This window comes from Colias croceus, chromosome W (assembly GCF_905220415.1).
Source record: "Colias croceus chromosome W, ilColCroc2.1".
Classification (NCBI taxonomy): domain Eukaryota; kingdom Metazoa; phylum Arthropoda; class Insecta; order Lepidoptera; family Pieridae; genus Colias; species Colias croceus.
The window spans coordinates 504,043-527,128 of record NC_059567.1 but is presented as its reverse complement, the minus strand read 5'-3'; the positions used below and the strand labels follow the sequence as shown (position 1 = coordinate 527,128).

Below are 23,086 nucleotides of genomic sequence, written 5' to 3'. Positions count from 1 at the left end.
GGAAGCCAACATTCAGTGAAAACAATTACATCTAGACACGCGGCAGCGTGTCAAGCCGAGTTCAAGCGAAGAGAACTGGCGAGCAGCAGCCGTGTGTATATTTACACGAACCATTTCGAGCCACTTTTCACCCCCTTATAACTCGAAAACTATTTAAGTTAAATAAACCAAATTTGGTACATATCAAGAGGACCTCAAGATAAACAATAAACTTAAATTTCATAAATACAGATTAAACAGTTGCGTAGATATTAATATCCAAAAATCGCAATTTTTAAGACTGACTGACTTATAGACATATACAAAACCTAACCCACTTCCAGATGACTTAGAAAGTTCAAATTTTGTAATCAACTAGGTAATAGTGAGTGTACAAAGGAAAAAATCAGAAAATACTGAATTTATCTGTATTTAATTTTTTTTTCAATGACATAAATTTTGTTTGTATGGAAAAATGGAAAAGTTTAAAAAAATAGAAAATATTATATTCACCTTACTAGTCTTAAAAAATAGATCAAAACTAGTCAGTGGCCGAAAAAAATTTTGAAATCCATCAATAAATGACTGAGATATAGATTATTGAAGTTTACATATTTTAGCGCGAAACATCTGTAGATTCGATGCGCCTCTGACATCACACTCACTCGCGCTAGTATCGCTAGGGCGGATTACTTCGATTGCATGATTTCTTTATTCAAAACTGTTATTAAACGTAAAATAAAATAAAATTGTAATAAAAATATTGCTCATACAGTTAAAAATAATATATAATTTTACATATTCACATTTATTTATTCTTTATTTATGAGAGTTTAGTTTAGTTTTAATTTCAGTGTAATGGAAGAAGGCTTCGTCGAAGGTCGAAATGATTTAATTTGCGTAATATTAATATGAGTGAAACATCTTTAGGTGCGTTTAGAGTAAAATTTCAAGATCGCGTCATAGCAATACCGTAACGTCATGGAGTAAGGCGACGATTCTTCTACAACGATCTTTGCATCTTGGTAATAGTTTGTGTACAAATTCACGCTGGATGTTTAGAAAATCATGTAATCTTTTAAACAGAAAACGAGTCTAACTCAGCCCCCGGAATCACAGACACAATAGAAAATCTATTGTGTCGTGGCCCGATCGGGCCGCTCGGGGCTCAATGGGTTTAAAAAAATGCGGATAATGACGGGGCAATGTGCGCTGACATTCATAATATACAAGAAAATATAGAAAATAATACTAAACAAACCATACAGAGAAACCGCAAGAAAAAATAATAAAAATCGTATAAAAAAAGTATTATATTCATAAAGTAAATCAAATTTGCAGAGTAATTTTCTGTACAAAAAGTAATGATATCCCACCAAAAACATAAATGTAAAAACTGGAGCCGAGTTCAATCGTTGACTTAATTTGCCAAAAAAAGAAATGAGATCTAAATGTGTGCCAAGTTCTGCAGACTGCCCAGAAATTTATTTACAAGGATGTATTAAGTTCTTAGGTTGACTGAAAACTCAATTGTTTTATTTTCCCTTAGAGAACAATGTTTATTCCAAAATATAACTTTTTTAATTTGAATAATATAATTATTTTCACAAAGCAAACAACTTATGACCTATTGAACCCCATAATATTATGATGAGGCTAGTTTTACATACTGTTTATATTTTGTGAGGTTCTAAAGTCCTTGCAAAGCAGTGCGATTGTAACTAATTTAAGCAACAATAAAATTTGTTCATAATAACAGGCAAATGAATTATAAATTGTAATGAGCGATTTAATATTAATAGAATATACAATAATATTAGACAAACAAAAGGCCATAAAATAGATAAGTAATAAAGTGCGCAAATTTATACAAAAAATAGCTTTCTGGTGGTTGAATAGAGCAGTACTAGTTAGCAGAATGAAAAGGCATACGAAGCAAATCGTCGCTCGATTGGATTTTAATTGCTGGACTCCCAGTGCGTTTACGAATATAGATGGAACCATTTTTAATCCAGCAGTATTTAAAGTTAGCATCGGAGGCTGCTCTTCTAGTGTCTCGAAATAACTGCCTTTTTTCGCGTGTTAGACGTTCGTTTACGTAGACCTTTCGCTCCGGCCCATGTCCAACAATGTCCTTACTATGCAATGTTCTACGAGATCTTCCAGCTTTTAGGAACAAGTCACGAACGATTTTGCGAGTGAAGCGGATTATAAGTGGTCGAGGTTGAGCTGGGTAATTGGAATCAGAATTTGAGTCTTTACTGTGGTGTCGTGGACCCGCTCTTGTGACACTATCAAGATCGTTTTCCGTTATATTCACTCCTATTTTGTTGGCTGTAGTCATAGCTAAATGAATGGGGTTTTCCGAAGATTCCTCCTCGATTCCTATTACTTCCAGTTCATTTATTAGGAAAGCCTGCGAACGAAAATCTAGCTCTTGGCGCAAATAATTAATTGTAGATTTAAGTTCAACATTTTCACGTTGTTTAGCTTCAAGCTCTTGTATTTTTGAGGAATGAACAGCTTTAATATCTTCTAGATTCTTTTCGCAGAGAGCAAGTGACGACACAAAACTTGCCATGTCGTTCTTAAAAGTCAACACAGTCTCACGAAGAAGACGAATTTCTTCTGTAAGGACCTGCACATCAGAAGAGTAATTGGAAGTTTCAATAGATGCCTGGGTTAGGGGGCTGTTGAGATGTTCCACTTTCTTTCGTTTACGACTATTTTCTATAACTGCGTTAGAGCGCGCCGGAGTAGTTGAATTGTCTCCACCTTTCTTACCCAGTGGATTTGTCCAGAATGCCAGGTGCATTCTGGACAAATCCACTGAGTATCACTTTCATCACCGACAGTACAATTTCCAATGCAAAGGATGTGGAATATTTTTTTACAATTTTTGTTGGAACATGTTACGCGATCATCATCGGTGACTGGAGTCATGCAAGCAGCACAGGTAGGATTTGGTGACATTTTGTGTGGATAATTTTATTTATTTATATATTTGATATTCTATTAGCACAGGCGGTAAGCTGCGTAGTGTGTAAACGCAGAACCAGTTTTAATGCTTGGAGCGGCCGGCGAACGGTGAGTCATAGATCGCCACTTCTTTGTGCAGAATACGGTCGGCTTATGAATTTGTAATAACCGTTTTTTCTTTGTACGCTTGTATCTGTTCGATTATTTCAGATATACGCGGTTTAATAACACCACACGATAAGAATTTTCACTGACTTATTAAGAAACGTAACATTAAAGTAAGTTAATCACTGCTAATTGTTTATATTGAATTTTAAACTACGCACGGACACTAGGCACGTATTGAGCAGTAGCCGCTCAGCGCGAAACTGTCCAATGATTTCGATGAAACTTGGTATAATTATACCTTATTATCCTGGGCGTAAAATAGGATACTTTTTATCCTGGAAAAATACGTAGAAAAAAAATTAATCTCAATTTTTCAGTTATCCATAGACGTTGTTCTGTAGTAGGTACCGCGAACACACGTTGCGTATTATAATAGACCTAGCCGTATTTGGGTCCAATAGATATTTATAAGATGTCATTGTCCGAGTTACTCAAAATGGAGAAATAACCCATCCACGCAAAGACCGACATCCGCGCGGACGGAGTCGCGGGCGGAAGCTAGTATTGTATAAAATTCTGTAACGATGTTGCAAAAGTGTTACAAAAAATGCTAATAATGTACCATGGTTTCTGCTAACTTGTCGCGCCAGAGGGCGCTGCCAGAACATCCCCATTAAAGTGTTAAGTTCATGGGAACAGTCGCGGGACACACAAGTATTTGGGTCATGTTTGTTGTCTGAAAGGGTCGCTACGCTTTCCGTGCAATTGCCTCTGGTATTTATTGCCCTGTATGGACCATTGTGCTGAAATTAAAACGAATGTATGGCGTCTATTATTTGCTGAGTTACTGTCCTCTTTGGCAAAACGTGTGAAAGGTTATGTGGTCGCTTACGGAATTGAATTTTACTGATAAAAAAAATGATAAATAGAAAAATAATTTTGGACGTAAAAAAAGAAAAAAGCTCCTACGTTAGCTGTGTAACTATTACATTTACGATATATGTTTCCTTCTTTATGAAAGAAGTTTGATGAACTTCTAGTTATTTTCTCGACTCATATTTGAATCTGCAAGGTAAAACGTAGTTATACAATTAATCAAAATATCATTAACAAACAATATAGCCTCATGATTGCAGAATTTGATCCAAGATAACCGGGAGATTTATAAGGCGAACACAGCATCTATTAAAATTCATTTAAAATCAAAATATGTTTACGTATCAATACTTTTTATGGATTTAAAAAAGGTGAATAAAGATTATCTATATCCTTATATTAAGTTTAATATCAATAATCTTACCTGTCAAGTGATACTGCAACAAGACTGTATACCGAAGCCGCCACGGACAGACCCTGGACGTAGGGCACTGTCTTGCACATCAGCCAGCCGAGCACCCACGCTGTTGATAAAAGAAAATGGTTAATTATATGATATATGTACATTTAAAAAGCTTTAATTCAATAACATCGCCCTCTAACACTAAAGTATGTTAGAGTCACTATAGTGACTACTGACTATAGTCAGAAGTAGCAAACATAGCAGGAATAGTCGTTTGAAACCGTTGTATCAACTATTTTCTAAATGACTAAAAGGTAATATAGATAGATTAATTCAAAGAGTTTATGATAACCCTTAGCAACACACGCTATTTCTCGCCACACATCTACACACGTGGGGGAGCAAGGTCCACCAAATTGTTGAACCATATATCTATAATATTTTTACGATAACTCTGTTTTTTTTTCAATAAATGAAACAAAACACATTTTTGGAATGCTATAAGAGTATTTATTTAAATTTTAAACTAAAAAATGGGCATTTCTAATGTCAAACAAAACAAGTTACAAAAAACACGTTAAATTTTAAGATATAACTCTAGGTTACTGTTATGTATAAAAATAAAAAAAAAATACAAAATAAAATGTTTTTTTCTACTTATTTGTATCATATAAATTACAAAACAAGCATAAAAATCCATGAAATATCTATAACGTCTAAAATCACAAGGGCAACGCACATAATACTTAGAAACTACCGAAATATCAGTCAAATGTAGGAATCTTATTTCAGTCTGCAGCAATGCATTGCTGTTTCAGTCTTGTTGGTCATTGGTACTTGTATCTTCATTTTCAGAGTTACTGTCTACTTCTTCTTCACTTTCAGCATCGTGATCACCAACCTCAGACTCCGCATCACTCAAATCTGATGATAATTCAGGATAAATAACCTCTGCCTCGGTTTCCCCACACTCTAAGTCATTGAACAAATGTTCTATCTGCTGGGGATTCAAATTTTTATCGATTGTGCGTGATAAACCTATAAAAACACAAAAATATACATAGAAAAATAATTAAAATATACTTAAGTAATTAATTACACTCGCGGGGGACTACGCTCCCCCATCGACACGTACCTCTGGAACTAAGCACAGTAGCCCGGCACACATCTACTCCCGGCGAGACCTCGGGTGGCACGGGGAATACACGGACGCTACACCTCGTAACGTTTCTAATACTTAAAATATTCGTAAAAATTTGAGCGGTGGGGGACCCTGCTCCCCCGCGAGTGATGTTAAGGGATAATAATTAATTTTGTGTAACACTTTAAACAAGCTTTAAACTCAACCCTTAGAGGTAATATTCAAGTAAACAGACCGACCCGCCAACCATTTCTGAGCATCCCGAAATTTCCAAGTACCCTCTAAATTATGAAAGGTTCAAATGAAATCCTGCAAACAACCTTGAGTTAGGCTGCAAGGCATCAACAGGTAGAAGGAGGTCAACAAATCAATATGTGTATAACTGGGTCAGGACAGTGTACCTATGACCCCTGGCCCTCTCGCTCTAGCACACGGCTGCACCCATAAGCCCGTCCCGCTCTGTGGCCTTGTACAAAATAAAAGACGATAGAGAACAAACCAATTAATTTATAAACTAATAGCTTTTAAAAGCTTTTAAAATATGCGAGCGAAGTTTGTTATTGTTACGCTGCACTCTCGCAAGGCTTAAATCTCTTTATTTCTCAGTAAATTGATAATAGCTTGTTTACACAGATTCCTACGCGAGGTAAATTGTACAAACTCTTGGAAATGTTTTTATATAAAATGTTTTTCTAATCTACTTTCCTGCTCCGATAATAATTGGATTGGTCGCTAATTACTCCAGCCAGCCCTACGTCCTGAAGGCTAAAATAAGTATAAGGCTGTGTAAATATTTTGATAAATCGTGATATTGTTTGTTGGTATTAAGATTTATTTATTTTACTTTTATACCAGGATTGTAAAAGGTCATTGGACTTTTATTTAATTTTTCTAGAGCTTGTTAATGGTATAGTTTCTTTTTATTTCTAGCTAGCGGTCCGCCGTGGCTTCGTTAGTGGTACCATCCTCGTACTTCAAGAATAAATATAGTAAAAAAAGAATTATCGAAATCGGTTCAGCCGTTCACACGTGATGCCGTGGCAACGCGAAACGGGTTTCATTTTTATATTATTTTTTGTGTATTACTAAAACTCGTAGTTTTTAATTTAAAACCGTTGCTCTATTTAAAAAAGTCCGCATGTGACATCTCCTTGCAATGGACCGAACAGAAGAACAATTACTATTAGATACATAAATACATAAGGGGATTGTGTATTTGCAGTCTAAATAAAAATAAGCTGCTGTTGAATCGGCCTAAGTAAGCCGTCGCGTCGCGTCGGCGGCAAAGTTTACCTGTGTGGAGTGTCCGTAAAGTCGAGAATGCATTTTTAACACGCTAAGTATTAGCTTTACCTGTATGTTTGTTTGTAAACGACATGGTTGAAAGAAACCGACTTGGTTTGACTAGATTTAAACCCGCTTTAAACGGAAAGATTTAATTCAAACTTTGTGCACTTATGAAGAATCGGTGACAATACAGTAATGTTATGGGTATTTTTTTATTTATTTTTTACTATTTTAATTAATAATAATAATAGTAATCGCTCCTTGCCGATTTCGGCTACAGCGACTGCTATGTGTCGTCGTTATGGTGGGTCAACAATGCCCTGTCGTGCGCTCGGAGATGGCTAATGTAGCCAATTTTAGCGAGGAATGTGCGGTCACATTTAGGGCAGGTCAAAACACCTCCTTGATAATTATAATAAATTGCCACAGGTGGTCGGGCTTTGAGCTCATCGCTCATTTTAATTATTGTACTATAATAATACCTATGCAATTCCAAATGAATTTTTCTTTAATTACTCTTATGAGGCTAATTACGTAAAGAGCTGTTCGAACTATCCCTATTTTAATAACTAGTAAAATTACTACTTGACCCTTATTTGCTTTAGGGTTTAATCAAGTACAACCCATACACAGACATCATAAGTAAGTTATTAGTACTAGTAGCGATATTTGTATTAAAAACAATCCTTATTTATTATAGTTTCTTTTTGTAATATATTATTAAATAAACAATGCAAAGTAAAAATTAAATTAAAAAGTTCTCGAAATGTTACAAGTATCTGTGGAAGAGGCATCGACAGACCGCAAGGCGTCAAAATAGACCTAACTTGTTTAACATCACGTTACACTTTTTCTTATAATCTAGAGTCAATTTAAAAAAAAATACAACGATGATACGTATAACCACAGACTAATAATAATACACTACGTATACAAGTATAACGTAGGTGTAATTTACTGAAAATATTTAAAGTTTAATTAAAAAACTTAATTAGCCTTATAAAGCTTTCAAAGATTCAGCACACAGAGACATGAAAGAACGCCTTGTAGTGATAAGGATCTATAATCCTAGAGAACATCTAAGAATTTCATTCCACGACATTTTCACCTGCCGTCGGTCCTTTGCCAATGCAATTTCAACCCTATCCACGTACAAATATGACCAAAGACATCAATTATACAGTATCTAGGGAGTTATTTATCAGTTTTTGCTTATTCAAGGACTATTAAGTGTACTTTGGCAGACACGTGTATCGATTCCCGCCCACAGCACGCCAATTAGGAGAAGATTATATTGGAAAATACGCTTCTAGTAAAGCATAATTGTTTGTTTGGCGCATTTAATGATACAAATAAGTATCTTATGGAAATTGATGTTGAATTTATTCTTTCGAATTATTTTAACTATTTTATTTATTTTTATTTGTAACTTATCATAATTTCGAACTTAAAATTCTTATGTATGTTTGGGCATTATGTACGGAACATTAATATATACTTTTCATTGTAGATAAATCAAGGAATTACCTATATTGCAAAATTTTACTGAACTCGTTGGCCTATTTAATCTATGGTAGATTATATATGCAGTTACATTATTTTAAACTAATTACGAAGTTAAAATTCTATTAATGCAGCAATTTAGTAATTTTAATTAATTGTAATATGAGTTATTTTATTATTATTGTTATAATTTAGGGCAGCGTCGTTCATGGCTGAAGAGCCCGATTCTGGAGCGACAAGAGCGCCCACAACTCCTGCACTTATATGTTGATGTTGTGTCTGGTGATAAATTATTTAATCTAGTCCGACGATCACGCAGAGAATCGAACCAACTGCGATCGTGTGCTTTACAACCCTCACGAACAAGACTACGCCAAGATGTTCGGTTTTGGGCGAGCTTTTCCCAGTCTGGGGGGTTGATCTTGAACGTAGACATGTCACGTTTCACATGTCTAAATTATTAAATAATAGCCTTACGACGTTTCAAATAAAATGCACTTAATATCTACTGATAAACCGAGTATACAATAATTTCATAATAGTTAATGTATTAAATTATTCGAATTCTTAAAAAAGAACATAATAAATCATTGACTTTGGTCCTTTTAACTGCTTATATCTAATAATGTTAATATCGTTTAAAAACTTTCAAAGCAACAATCATATAAAATACTTAAATTCAGCGTCTAACGCGCCTGAATACTAATTCCTAACAAATTAGTCTCAATACATATTATACATATTAATGACTAGCTGCTCCGCGCGGTTTCACCCCCGTGGCTCCCCTCCTGTTACCCATAGCGTCATGAAATATAGCCTATAACCTTCCTCGATAAATGGGCTATCTAACACCGAAAGAATTTTTCAAATCGGACCAGTAGTTCCCGAGACTAGTGCGTTCAAACAAACAAACAAACAAACAAACAAACAAACAAACAAACTCTTCAGCTTTATAATATTAGTATAGATAAACGTATTGAACGCAATATGTTCAGTACATCGCTGATCGCATATAGCAGTGTCATCAGCTGATATTAATCTGATCAAATCCTCAAAGACAAAGCATTAAGCCATCCCGTTAGTATGTTAGTGAATACGCACCTCCTGACTAAGTACTTGCTGTTAATGTAGGAACCATTTATCTCTCTATATATATGTCGGCGCAACGACAATAAACGACTATCGTCAAACTACTAAATAATTATAACTAGCTAAAGTTTACTTAAATCTTTTTAAATAAGTGGTTAAATTAACGAAATAATTAATGTTTGTTAAAAATGATAAAAATTCATTGCAAAAATTAGAGTGGCAACACTCTCAAACTAATTCTTGTGAGTCATGGTTTAATTTAAATACGAGCGTCCGACGGTACAGAGCACATTCACGCGCCGGCCGTTGGAGCGTTCGGAGCTCTCTCTGTAATTACGACGTGGAATAAAAGGGCAGTAAAAATACCTACAGGTGTTCTACTTCGAGTATGAGCGCCTGCCCTGATGATGGTGACGTCAGAATTGCTGACGTCACTCTTTTTAAAAATGGCCTTGGGCCTCTTTTTCCGTCATATATATTATATAAAAATGAAACCCGTTTCGCGTTGTCACGGCATCACGTGTGATCAGCTGAACCGATTTCGATAATTCTTTTTTAATTATATTCTTTGAATTTTTTTTTTTTGTAAGGTGTTTCTCAATGTTAGCCAGAAGGGCTTTTACATTTTAACGCGGATATTCTTTGAAGTACGAGGATGGTTCTTATGTAGAGAAAACGTAAATATGTACCACTTATGTACACTATGTACACTTCTATGTGCCACATATGTACACTTCTATAAAATATTATAAATGCGAAAGTTTGTGAGGATGTGTATGTGTTTGTTACTCTTTTACGCAAATACTACTGAACCGATTTCAATGAAATTTAGCACACATACAGAGGGTAACTTGGATTAACACATAGGATAGGTTTAATCCCGGAAATCCCACGGGTACTATGCGGGTTTTTCTTTGACAACGAGGACGAAGCCTATCTTTCCAGGTGATAATTTAAAAGACTTACAAGAATAACAGCGTATATTCTCACATATTTACATTATAAATCTTAGCATTTCAATCGCGGTACTAAATACCGAGACACTACACGTTCTACATAATAATATATTAATTATCTGTATACAGTATCATTTCTACGGATTACATCGCTAATGAAGCTAATAAGAGGTGCATCTAGCGAATGGAAACTAACAAGCAATATAATATACAATTATATTATACGTCCTACACACACGTCTAAAGTAAACGATCAAAGCTTATTGAAGCAAAAAAATATTATTTGACATTGCTTTAGCGTTAATGATTGCTTTTTGTTGTATTTTAACGAAACTGTAATGTGTAAATTAATGACGTGTAGTAATAAATATTTTAGTAATAAATATTTTTTTGAAACTAAATAAAATCTTAATAAATACTTACCTATGGTTATTATGTCTGCAAGTATTCAGATTTGATAGAAAAATTTCATCTTACTAAAAGTTTCCAACGACGCACGTGGGGACGTGATTTGCGGCTTTAAAAATATTATGCTTTGTACGTACCTTCCTAAATAAAATTCTTAAAAAAGCAAGGGAACTTCGACAATTTTAAAAAAAATGTTGTGTGGTTTTATGAAACCACGGTAAAAGTGAAACTTTTTTTCACACTAAAGACATTTAACTAAAAATTATCGTATTTGTACGATAATTATCGTACGTATCGTGCGTCACGCGACATGCGCTACACAGACCAAAAAGTTTGAGACGATGTAATAAAAGTTTCACTTTAAATATTATAAATTTGAAAGGTGGCTTATTGTTATTAAAAGCGAACTGTATGTAATGGATACTATATTACGTACTTTATTACTATTCTATATATTTTTAACTACCTGAAAAATACTAATACAACAAATAATCTGTGACATTTGTAATTTATTTTATTAAATGATTGATTGATTACATAATAATACAGCCCTTCAATCAAATACAACCATATTAAACTCTTCTTTTGTATTTTAAATATACGAAACATAATTTTCATTTAATATCATCCAAACTTTCATTGTTTACAATCCGATAGTTACCTACTACAAATAAAGTTCAAACTAATTACCAACCACATAGATATCTATAAGTTTCATAGAATCGCAACTTCAACACTAGATATTCGTTTAAAGTAGAAGATACACACAGCAAAAATAATACTATATCACAGAGCTTTGTATTAATCATAATTGGCGAAATATGAGCCGTCCTTTGAAATCGCTGCCCTTTATCGTGTGATGCTGTGTCTAACTGTTTTGTTTTTTATGGAATCGTCTCGGCGAAATTCTTTCGGAATATTGCAGACTTTTCCCGGGAAAAATGTTTTTATAAACGAAGTCCGAAGTTTTAACAAAACTTTATTTTGATTTAAAATGCGCACAAATAGTGTATTTTTTAATATCATAATCATATAATTATAATCATATAAGGGCAGATCAATAAAATAAAGTGTATATACAAGCGGAATTATAAACGTATTTTAAACGTTATTTTAATTATATTATATTTTCATTTTACGTTTCGTCACGCAAGCATAGTCACGTGGTCAGTCTTGTATTTTCTAACTATACAATAAGTATTACAATAACTACATTTTTCGGTCAGCTTCCCGACGGCAATAATGGGCCTACATCATGTAACTTACATATAATGAAGTTAATCTCAATATTTTAGGCGCTAAATTAAAAAACAATATTAATGTAATAGAATGAGTATTAAACTGAAAAAGCGATTTGCAAATTAAATCATTTTGAACGTTTTGGTCATATTATAAAATGGCATTTTTTTTTTAATGAATAATACTTGTGTAAAACGAAAGACTAGGTAATAGCAATATACATTACATAAGTATACATACTCTTTGACGTTTTCCACAAAAAAAAAACATATAACACGATGAATTTATTTTAGAACATTTTTTCATTATTTACCTAAATAGAATTATTTTAAACACCTACACAAGATAATTTAATGAAGTTCGAATATATAATCAAATTAACAAATAGCAAAAATAATTAAATTTATGAACATAGAAAATTTTCAATGTGATTTACGAGTTATTGTTATAAAATATTAAGTAAATAATTTTTAAGTGCATATTTGTATCGAAAAATTTCATCGATGCAATGATGTGGAACAATTTATTACTTATATTAATATGTACTTATTTCAAAGCTGTCGGTACCTGCGACTTCTCGCGTGCATAGATTCTAGATTATATAAAGTATAATTTGTTTATTTCTCTAAACAAATTATACTTTATACTTTCCTGAGGACTAAAAGCTACAGCTAAATCTAAAATACTTAGATTAAGGATTGCTAAGCTAAGCTAAAATACATTAAATTATGTTTTTCATTTTTGCACAGAACACAGAAGTCGTAAAAATAAAACTCCTTTACAAATGGGTAAATTTTATGGGTAATACACGGTACACCTTCTCTCTCTTTTCACTCTTCGTTCTACACTCCCAAATATTTTTCTTCGTTTGACTCACAATATATTGACATCTCCTAGGCTAGGCTTTATAAAGTTTTGACAAAAAATCAATTAAACGAAAAATTTTAAATTTTTATCTACAATTAACTAAATAGCGCAGACTGAAATGTAAGCTGTGTGAAATAATTTCAAAGGGGTTTTATTTACAAATATTTTAGTTGTGTATTAACTATAAAAATATATGGCACAATTCCTTGTGTTGAGTATGATATGCCTTAAACAAAAAAAAAAATAAAAATAAAAAAAAATCACAAGTACCTAATGTCCTATACTGTCTTATTAGAGGAGAAAGTTAAAAAACAAATTGCGAAGTTCTTCCTTCATAAGGTATTTAAAGAAATTTCCCTTAAATTATCTTCTTATAAATTACTTTTCCTTTGTCCTGATTTATCAAAATTTATTGTCACCGCAGACCTACCTAGGTTACTTGTTATTGATTTAAGCTATGTTGCATTCGTCCATTCAATAATTGTATTACGATATCACCCTTTTTATCCGGTATACCGGACTTTTACAACTACACAACACGGACTTTTACAACCCCACTTTTTTAACAATTCAAGAGATTGGTTAATTATTAAATTAAATTATGTTAATTGATACATTGCAAATGAATATTTAAATGAACTAATAAAGCAAAACTTACATATAAGATCGAAAAAGTTTTAAATTTTATTATTTAAGATACACATAAATAAAAACAATTAATAATTATAGTGCATATAATAATACAATACAAATTTAATAATTCCTAACAAAACTGTTTAAAAGCATACATAACTACATTATTATTCATTCATCAATATAACAAACATTTATGAATTAAAACAACCAAAAATTCTCAATGATTTCACATCTTGCTATGTTATAAAATTTCATAAGTAAAAGCGACGTCTAACCGATGGGAAGCCGGAAAAATAAAATAAGAAAACTCACAATTTTCGGACCGCGGCCGACGGTTAACAATTGGCCTACAACATAATAAACATTATATTTTGATGAATATTTATGGATAACTCTTCAAGCTATATAAGACTCAAAAAATCAATCGATAACTTATTTATTGTGTCGCTTTATTAAATAATTTTCACGTGACAAATTTATGAATCGGTGTTTGACAAAATGTATGGATTGCGTTTATATATCTACTAACAAAGTAATAAAGTAATGATAGGTACACACTTTTTACAGTGCATTTTAGAGGCCCACTGTGTCTACGAGTATTTAATGTGGCTTGGCGAAAACTACTTACAAGTCGAAAATCTTGGTAAGTCTTCGTCGTTAATTTTCAAATCCATTTCTGATTTGGTAGATTTAACGTTACGCTTACAGAAACTTTACAGTATTAACTGAAATTTTTGACTGAATTGACTTGACTTGTATTAACTGAATTAACTGAAATTACTGAAATTTTATAGTATCAACAAACAATTGTATTTGCAGGTATTGTTCAGCAATATACCACAATATCACAATCAAGCGCATAGAACTCGGATGAGCATTGTCAAGAAATTGTGTCACGCGCTTCCAGTACTTCATTAGAGTTTCCAAAAACTTTCAATTATCATGCAAGCGTTGTACCACCGAACAATTAAAACTAACAACACTACGTGATGGATGCGTTATTAATTTGTGAGCTGTGACAGTTTGACGACTCGTGTGTACCGCGGTCCCTTAAACAATGGATACTAATTAATATGCGGCGGATTGAATCACAGCACAAAAGCTGCTAGTTTCAATTAATCTTGCTGGGGAGAAGTTAATGACATCGTACGGTCAGCAGTGACAAGCGGGTAGTGCGTGCCCGTAATTCTTTGTTCGAACGATTGCAATTTAGTGCAGCGAATTTTTGGTGGTTAAATTTGTGGCGCCAGGTAAATATGGTTACAGACAAAATATGATAAACAGTTTTTCAAAAGCACAAACTTTTGCTTCAAGTATAAATTTACAGAGTTGAGTCAATTTTTGGAAATAAAATTATAAGTCTATAATATAGTCTCTCTCCAATAGAGTCATAACAATTTAGGATAATATAATAATTTTATAACTTGACTGAAATATTAATATTATAGGTAATTAGATGTTTTTTCTGGCAGCTTTGTATCTCATAATCTTGCTCTTGTACCATTTCACTAGTATTGCAACATGATTGCAACATAACATAATAGCCAATTAGCAACACCAAAACCTATAGAAAATACATAAAACAAACTGCAGTCAATCACATAAACCACAAAAACAATACATGAATACCGGCTAATTATTGCAGACACAAATGAACAACATTTGTCGCTTTCCAATAAAAGTCTCCCAAACACACAGTAATGCAATGGACGTAAATGTGAAAATATTTTCCGAAATGAACGTAAATTGATGGAGCGAATGAGAAACTTAAATGATGAATGGATGAAAGATTGGAATTAATAGAGTTTCTAGACCGAAAGATAACGAAAATGTGTATTGTGTTTAATTCATACCATGCATAGATTTTATAGTTGTTGTTATCTAAATGTTTATAAACAAGTAACATCAGTTAACGGCTTCAATTCTCAATGTTATTTCTCACTGCAAAGACAAAAACTTCTTGAGGGTTCAAGCTTTTATCCACCAAAGTCGCGAGGTGGGTTTTGCCCTCGTCGTTTCGTGTCCGGTTTCCTCACGATGTTTATTCCTTAATTAGAAGATAAACAAATTAATTATTATATGAAAATTAACATAATTTACTTTCATATATTTTTATTTCGCTTGTATGACCTAATAAACGTCTAATAACTTGTATAACCTTTACCTAATAAATTTGGAGCTTTTTCATATAATTGAAATTATACCTTTTGAAACAGTCTTATAATAAAAAATAAGTTATTATATAAGAAGATGTTTTCAACAACAAAGAAATTTTCCGTTTAAATTAGTAAAACATTTTATAAACAATGCTAATAATAGTGGCAATTATTCTCCAAGAAACAACTCGTTTCTTGTTAATCAGCTTATAGCAAAGTTATTCCCACGTATTTTTAAGGCGATTACGAGTATTTTAAGGATCTTTTGTTTTTACAATGAAATTAGTGAAGAAAAATAACAAAATAATCCTTATATTATTTAGAACCACGCATTTATTCGGCACGAGCTTGAGTTTAATCAGTTTTGTTTTTCTTATAACTTTAACTTTAATTAAATTAACTTTAATCCAGTATAAAACAATTTTGCATTTTCATTGTAATTTTTAATTAATTCACTTAGCTTCAACGTGGTACTTAATACCATTACATTGGCAGCATTCGCATCTGCAGATGTCACATTTAGCTTTAACTGAACTTTAGGAACTTATCTTTTGAACTTATACTTTGTCATGCCGGTTCGAGCAGTGGTGATGTGAATAACGTGCAATTTGTATGTATAATCTATTATATAATAAGAGAAAACTTATACCATATAACTTGTTTATATTTTAGGCAGACTTGATCAATCAATTAGGATATTATTATTAAAAACGATAGATGAGAAAATGTAAACATGGTTAAGTTTACAAGATTCATACAAAAAATACCATCATTGCTCAATTATGAAATGTAGAAACACTCTTAGTAGTGCAATGTAGGCATTTCGAAGCGCTACCTTTCGATGGCTGATGCAAATATTCCGTAGCCGTTGCTCGTAGCACCATGTAGCACAGCTACAAAAATGCTAACTACGTGAAATGATCTGCGAAATACGTTGATTGTTAGGTTGTCTCTATAAATTTGCTGATATATTGTTTGTGTCTTCTTGTGATATAGTAGATGGTTGGTAAATAGTATTGCTTATTTTAACTTAGCTATAATACATTTCTTTCATTAATCCTAACTACTAAAATTGAATGCTTTCATTTACTTTTTACGTTCAGTTAAAATTTACATTGAATCATGTTAAGTGTTCGTAGCACTTGCGTAGCAACTGCTACGGGCTACGATACTCACCATTATAGTTTTTTCCTTTATATGCATATAAACATTTCGATATCCTTTGTTTTGGGACTAGGGATAGAATTTATTCTTAATTCCTTGCCTCACACTGTATTTATTATATTTTTGAAATATACTTCGTAAGCTTGGTGTTAATACATCTTATCGTATTTTTTTAATTAAATAGAACTACTACGTACATTGCACTAGGATAAGTACACTAAAACTAGTATAAATAAACTAGTATATATATTATAAACTAATATAAATATTTTTTGTAACAGAAATAAATCAATATTAACAATTACGTCCATTTACCAGTCATACTACTCCATTCGTTTCCCTGTTATACTGTAGTAGACACCATTTGTATTATCTTCAGAACACTACTCCATGTATTTTCTCAGTACATCGCAGGTTTGAACTACGCTCGGATTAAGCCAATAGGCTTGCTTCGTATTACATAGGAATTAAACATACTTGGCAAAATGTACGAGGAGATTATTCTAGCACACGTGTAGGCACCACTCTATCATCATACACTTACGACTATGGTTTTATATTATGTGGTATTAATTTGTATATGAATTAGTACTTTGTTGTGTTTATAATAATATGATGAAAAATATTAATCATGACATGTTTCACAGTGAAGATACATATACATACTTGTGGACATGTATTCAAACTAACTGGTTGATAATAGATTATAGAGCGTTGCCAAAAAAGTATAATAGATAAAAAGCTTACTTTTTAGCACAGAAAACTGTGACAGAAAAGTATCACTTTTCTTTCTTTTATCGAAAGTACAATAAAAAAAACACATCCATACGAGTATATTCTCATGTTTAGTTTTAATGATTTTTCCTTCATTCTGTTCGTGATTTAGCAAGGCGAATAAACATCAGCATTTGATCCGTGACAGCAAATCACATTTATCTCGACTACCACGGTTAAACGTGTCCCCGTTCAGAGCAATTTATTCTGAATAGAAATAGAATAAAAATTGTGAATCACTTACTAAGTTTTATATTATACCTCTGTAATTGTCAACTCTTCTTCACATTAAGATTTTTTTATCTATATTAATATTATAAAGCTGAAGAGTTTGTTTGTTTGTTTGAACGCGCTAATCTCGGGAACTACTGGTCTGATGCTTACATCAGACAGAAAGATATCTTAATATCTTTCGGTGTAAGATAGCCCATTTATCGAGGAAGGTTATAGGCTATATATCATCACGCTACGACCAACAGGAGTGGAGCCACGGGGGTGAAACCGCGTGGAGCAGCTAGTTAGGTATAGAAATCGGAGAATAAATTTCCAATAGAAAGATGTTTTGTTACCAAAAAAAAATATTTATAAGAATGAGAAAGTATTATCCAGAGAGTGATAAAAATTAATTAGAATACTGTTATGGCCTGTTTACACGGTTAGTTAATCGACAAGCTGTACTGACAAGTGTTCATTGAATTGTTGGTCCGTGATACCTTCTACTATAGGAGTAGTACGTAGGAGTATTTTTAATACTCTCATTTGTTAATATTGAGGCTTACTCGTGCGACAAGCACTAAGTACTTAGTACTAAGTCCATGTAAACATAATGATAGATGTTATACTCGTAAATTGTTACTTTATTTGTTAACAGATTTTTATGACCAACTTACCAACGGATCTACTGCTGAAAATCACCATGCTTATACAATTATACATACATACAAACTCAAATTATCTTAAGGTAAAATCTATCAGTGTAATCCTTAATGTACTGCATACTAAAGCTTTACACTTTTAGCAGCTTAGTTCATAAATATAAAGTTCTAAATCTGACGAGATAAAATCGATCGGCGAATCGCAGCCGCCCTTGACCGTTTGGGATATATCGAACATTCTGCATGCATGTAAGTGACATGCATTGTGCACATGTTGTACATTTTCTATTGAAATGAGATTTGACTATACTAGGCATACTCGGTATATCAGATTATAAAGCTGAAGAGTTTGTTTGTTTGAACGCGCTAATCTCAGGAACTACTGGTCCGATTTGAAAAATTATTTCGGTGTTAGAATTATCGCGTTTATCGAGGAAGGCTATATAATTATGATCGCGCTAACAGGAGCGGAGCAATGCGGGTAAAACCCGGGTTTAGGACATCGAACATAATGCATTCTTGTAAATGACATGCATTGTGCACTTTTTCTATTGAAATGAGACTTATTACAGATTTAAAGCTCAAACACACCTGTAGTTTTTAATTATGTTAATGCTCATAAGTATTTGTACATATCTATTTGTGTAAAGAAATAAATGTCTTATAAATTTATTTTTTGTATTATTTCTGACACCTGACACCATCCTGCTTCCAATATTTAACTACAGTATAATCTTATTAAATAAAGTCGAAGGGTATTATTGTACCTATCACCCAAACTAATAAGGAATCGGACTGTGTATGCTTGTAAGTGACATGTATACCACATCACATGACACATCATTGCAAATATAATTTTAACACCTTTTAATTATTAATTACTAGCTTTCCGCCCGCGGCTTCGCCCGCGTTTTCAAAGAAAAACCCGCATAGTTCCCGTTACCGTGGGATTTCAGGGATAAAACCTAGCCTATGTTACTCGTGGATAATGTAGCTTTCGAATGGTGAAAGAATTTTTCAAATCTGCCAAGTAGTTTCGGAGCCTATTCAATTCATACAAACAAACAAACAAACAAAAAATCAAACCTTTCCTCTTTATAATATTTGTATAGATAATAACCCTAATTAAGTAAAAATTAAAATCTATTATTTGCTACCCAATAGTAAATATGGTTCTTTTAAGACTATGTATGCTTGAAAGTGCAATTTATTGTTCGTCATCCTCAATATGGATTGAGCAGCACCATATTGAAAAATTATACCTACTTCAATCTAAAATCGATGAGATAAAATTGATTGCATCTGACCTAGACCTTGACCTTGAATATCCCAATATATACAATACTAGCTTTTTGCCCGCGTCTTCGCCCGCATTTTCAAAGGAAAACCCGCATAGTTCCCATTCCCGTGGGATTTCCGGGATAAAACCTATACTATGTGCTAATCCGATGGAATCCGAAGGCGATATAAATGAGGTTTTTGGTCAAAGCTAGGTTCGGGCTTACTGATACTCAATATCTGTATTTTAAAAGTAATTACCTATCCATCGCTATTCATGATTTCAGTTTGTTTGTTTCTGTGGTTTGCATATAGCTGTATTTTTAACCGACTTCAAAAAAAAGGAGGAGGTTATCAATTCGGCCGGTATATATTTTTTTTTTTTTTATGTATGTACACCGATTACTCCGAGGTTTCTGAACCGATTTACGTGATTCTTTTTTTGTTCGATGCGGGATGGTGTCGAATTGGTCCCATAAAAATTTTATTCGGATAGGCCCAGTAGTTTTTATTTTATGAGCATTTTTGTCTGTAGGTATTTGTAAATTTTGCAAGTGCAAGTTTGAAGTCGGTTGTTTTTAACGCAGTTATCACTTGTACGCGTTCTTTTTGTAATATTTCATTATGTTATTATTATACATAGCGTTAGATGTAAATCGTACAAACGCTGTAAGATTATTACGTTAATGATTCATGTAACGGCCAGCCATGTTTTAATACATCCTTATTTAACATACGTAATATTATATCGTGAATTTCTTCTTACAAAAATATATTATACGTGTTATTACCAAACTTTCCCATTGTTCAATTTAAACATCTATTGGCTAGTTGTATTTTTAAACACTCATTGTATGAAAAATATTAAATGTTTAGTGTTATGTTCAATGTATAGATTTAGTTTCTCAATATTATTTAATAAATGTTATCTATACATATAATAAAATCGTAGGAAAGTCAAAACTGTGCATTGAATATTTTTTTAAAAGAATACATAATCCATGATCTATAATCGATATAGAAGCCAAAAACATAGTTTTTAGAATTTTTGTCTGTTTGTCTGTTTGTCTGTTTGTCTGTTTGTCTGTATGTATTTCCTTGCTAATCTCAGAAAGTACTGCATAGATTGACTTCAAATTTTGCATGAATATTACTAACAGATCGGGTGAGGCTATAGGCTACATATTATCAAGCTATCACCTATGGGGGAGGAGCTGTGAACCTTTATTTTTCTTACGTATTCCGTGTATTACGACAGCGTACAATCTAAAGACTCATGTTTAAATGTTGGTTTCGAGTAAGCCATGCTATTATCTAGCTTTACAAAATAAAAACTATGTCATTTACGTAATTTGGGCAGAGAAACAGTTTAATGAATTTAGTAGTATAAAGACAAATTAGAAACAGCGCCATCTATTAAATGTTATAAAAATCAATTCAATTTACACGTTAACTATTGGAAATTAATAATCAAATGACGCATATATAAATGTTGTTTGACAATATCTATATTGACACTATAAAAATTATGCCATTTAAGTAACTTGGGAAGAGAAACATAGCTTAAAGAATGTAAGTTGTATAATGTTAATTTTGTAACAGCGCCATCTATGAGATTTCGTAAAAATCAAATCAATTTACATGTTAACACTACTGAACACAATGTTAAAAATTAATAATTTAAATATAATTATGTTATTTATTTATTTAACTCTTTAACCCATATCTTCCGTTCCCTATAAGATATATTTCGTGTAAATAATAAACTACATTTTTTTAAAGTGAGGGTAGATGTTTATTATTTTAAGTAAAAATAGACACCATTATCTACAGTTAATCTAATGATTGTGTTCCAAAGAGTATAATAATATATTGTTGTGTTCATTAGTTACAATTTTAAAAATCTTCGTGTTTTATAAATTTACTAGCTTACCGCCCGCGGCTTCGTCCGCTTTGTCTAAAACCTAATAAATTATGTACTAAAACCTTCCTCTTGAATCAGTCTGTCTATTAAAAAAACCGCATCAAAATCTGTTGCGAAGTTTTAAAGATTTAAGCATACAAAGGGACATAGGGACACAGGGACACAGAAAGCGACTTTTTTCATACTATGTAGTGATATTTATAAAGCAATTGAATGCCATAAAACAAAAAATATCAAATGCAATCTTCGTGTTTTGTGAATTTTCACCATCATGCGTTCCCACAAAAGGTAAGTTGTTACTTACAGGTATTTATTGAAATGAAATGAAATGAAATGAATGATTCTTTTATTATTTTGAGGTGCATTGGGAACAGAAGTTTTTGATAAAATTTTATTTGTAAGTAGTTTTTTTTATAGATTTACAGTTAACTTTTGATTTTTTTATTTACAGATTCAATGCTAATAAAATTATATCGCCTTTGGAAGACGATTTCTGCTGATATTTTTACTACACCACTTGAAAATTGATGATTTGATGATAAAGACAGTAGCAGCGAGGATTAAGTGGAAATTAGTAATCATCCGCTTCGTCAATTTTTGACTGAAGTTAATGTCCAACGTCCAATGGTTCAATCATTGGAAGTATCTCGGGAAATTTTGGAGGATATTTTTCAGGAAGGAGAGGAGGGGTAGCCAACCACATATCAAACTACTACGTTTTAGTACCGAAAAAATTTTTATTGCCAGATGAAACGTAAATTTTGCACTCACAACTTTACAAGTAATGTTTTTATTTTGACTTTGCGGTTATCTGATTATAATATTTATCGTTATGGCTATCGACGTACCGACCGTACTGGGATCAGAGTAGGTACATGATATACAGTTCATCATCCAGGATTGCTTAGAGCATTTTCACACTGAAAAAGATGTTTTCTTTGAATCGTAGTTGCTTCATTTATTTATTTTTAATCATTTTACATAATATGTTTTATATTTTATAAATATATCATTTTCATTATTTAAGTAGATAAAATAAATTATGTAACGGTTTTATAAGAAAACACATTATAGTTAGGCGACGGTGATTTCTTCCAGGCAAAAGATATTCATCAGCTCAATAAAATTGAACAGTATGTTAGTTATTCTTTAGATTCACAATTGTAATGAGCATTTCCGCATGCAAGTTGTATCGTAGTTTAGATATATCATAGTTTTTACATATTAAAGTTCCAACAAAACCCTCAAATTTTTTAGTAGAGTTGAGCAAGATAATTTGAAAAATGTGCCGTGTTAAGTATTATAGAAAAGGTTAGTTCATTGGTAATTATTATTTCTTCTTCATTTACATGTTGTTAGTAAAAATAAACTTTAACTAACAGTCAAAGTATAATATTGTAACATTCATTCATCATTTTTTGTATAGGCGATATTAACGTAGTAT

The 23,086-nt window shown here is 32.3% G+C and overlaps 1 protein-coding gene across 1 annotated transcript; it reads right to left on the bottom strand.

Moving 5' to 3' along the window:
• Positions 1 to 1,885: 1,885 nt before the first annotated feature.
• Positions 1,886 to 2,794, bottom strand: LOC123704860. The gene has a single exon (XM_045653350.1). The coding sequence runs from the start codon at positions 2,792 to 2,794 to the stop codon at positions 1,886 to 1,888; it is 909 nt and encodes a 302-aa protein (XP_045509306.1).
• Between the last annotated feature and the right edge of the window lie 20,292 nt (positions 2,795 to 23,086).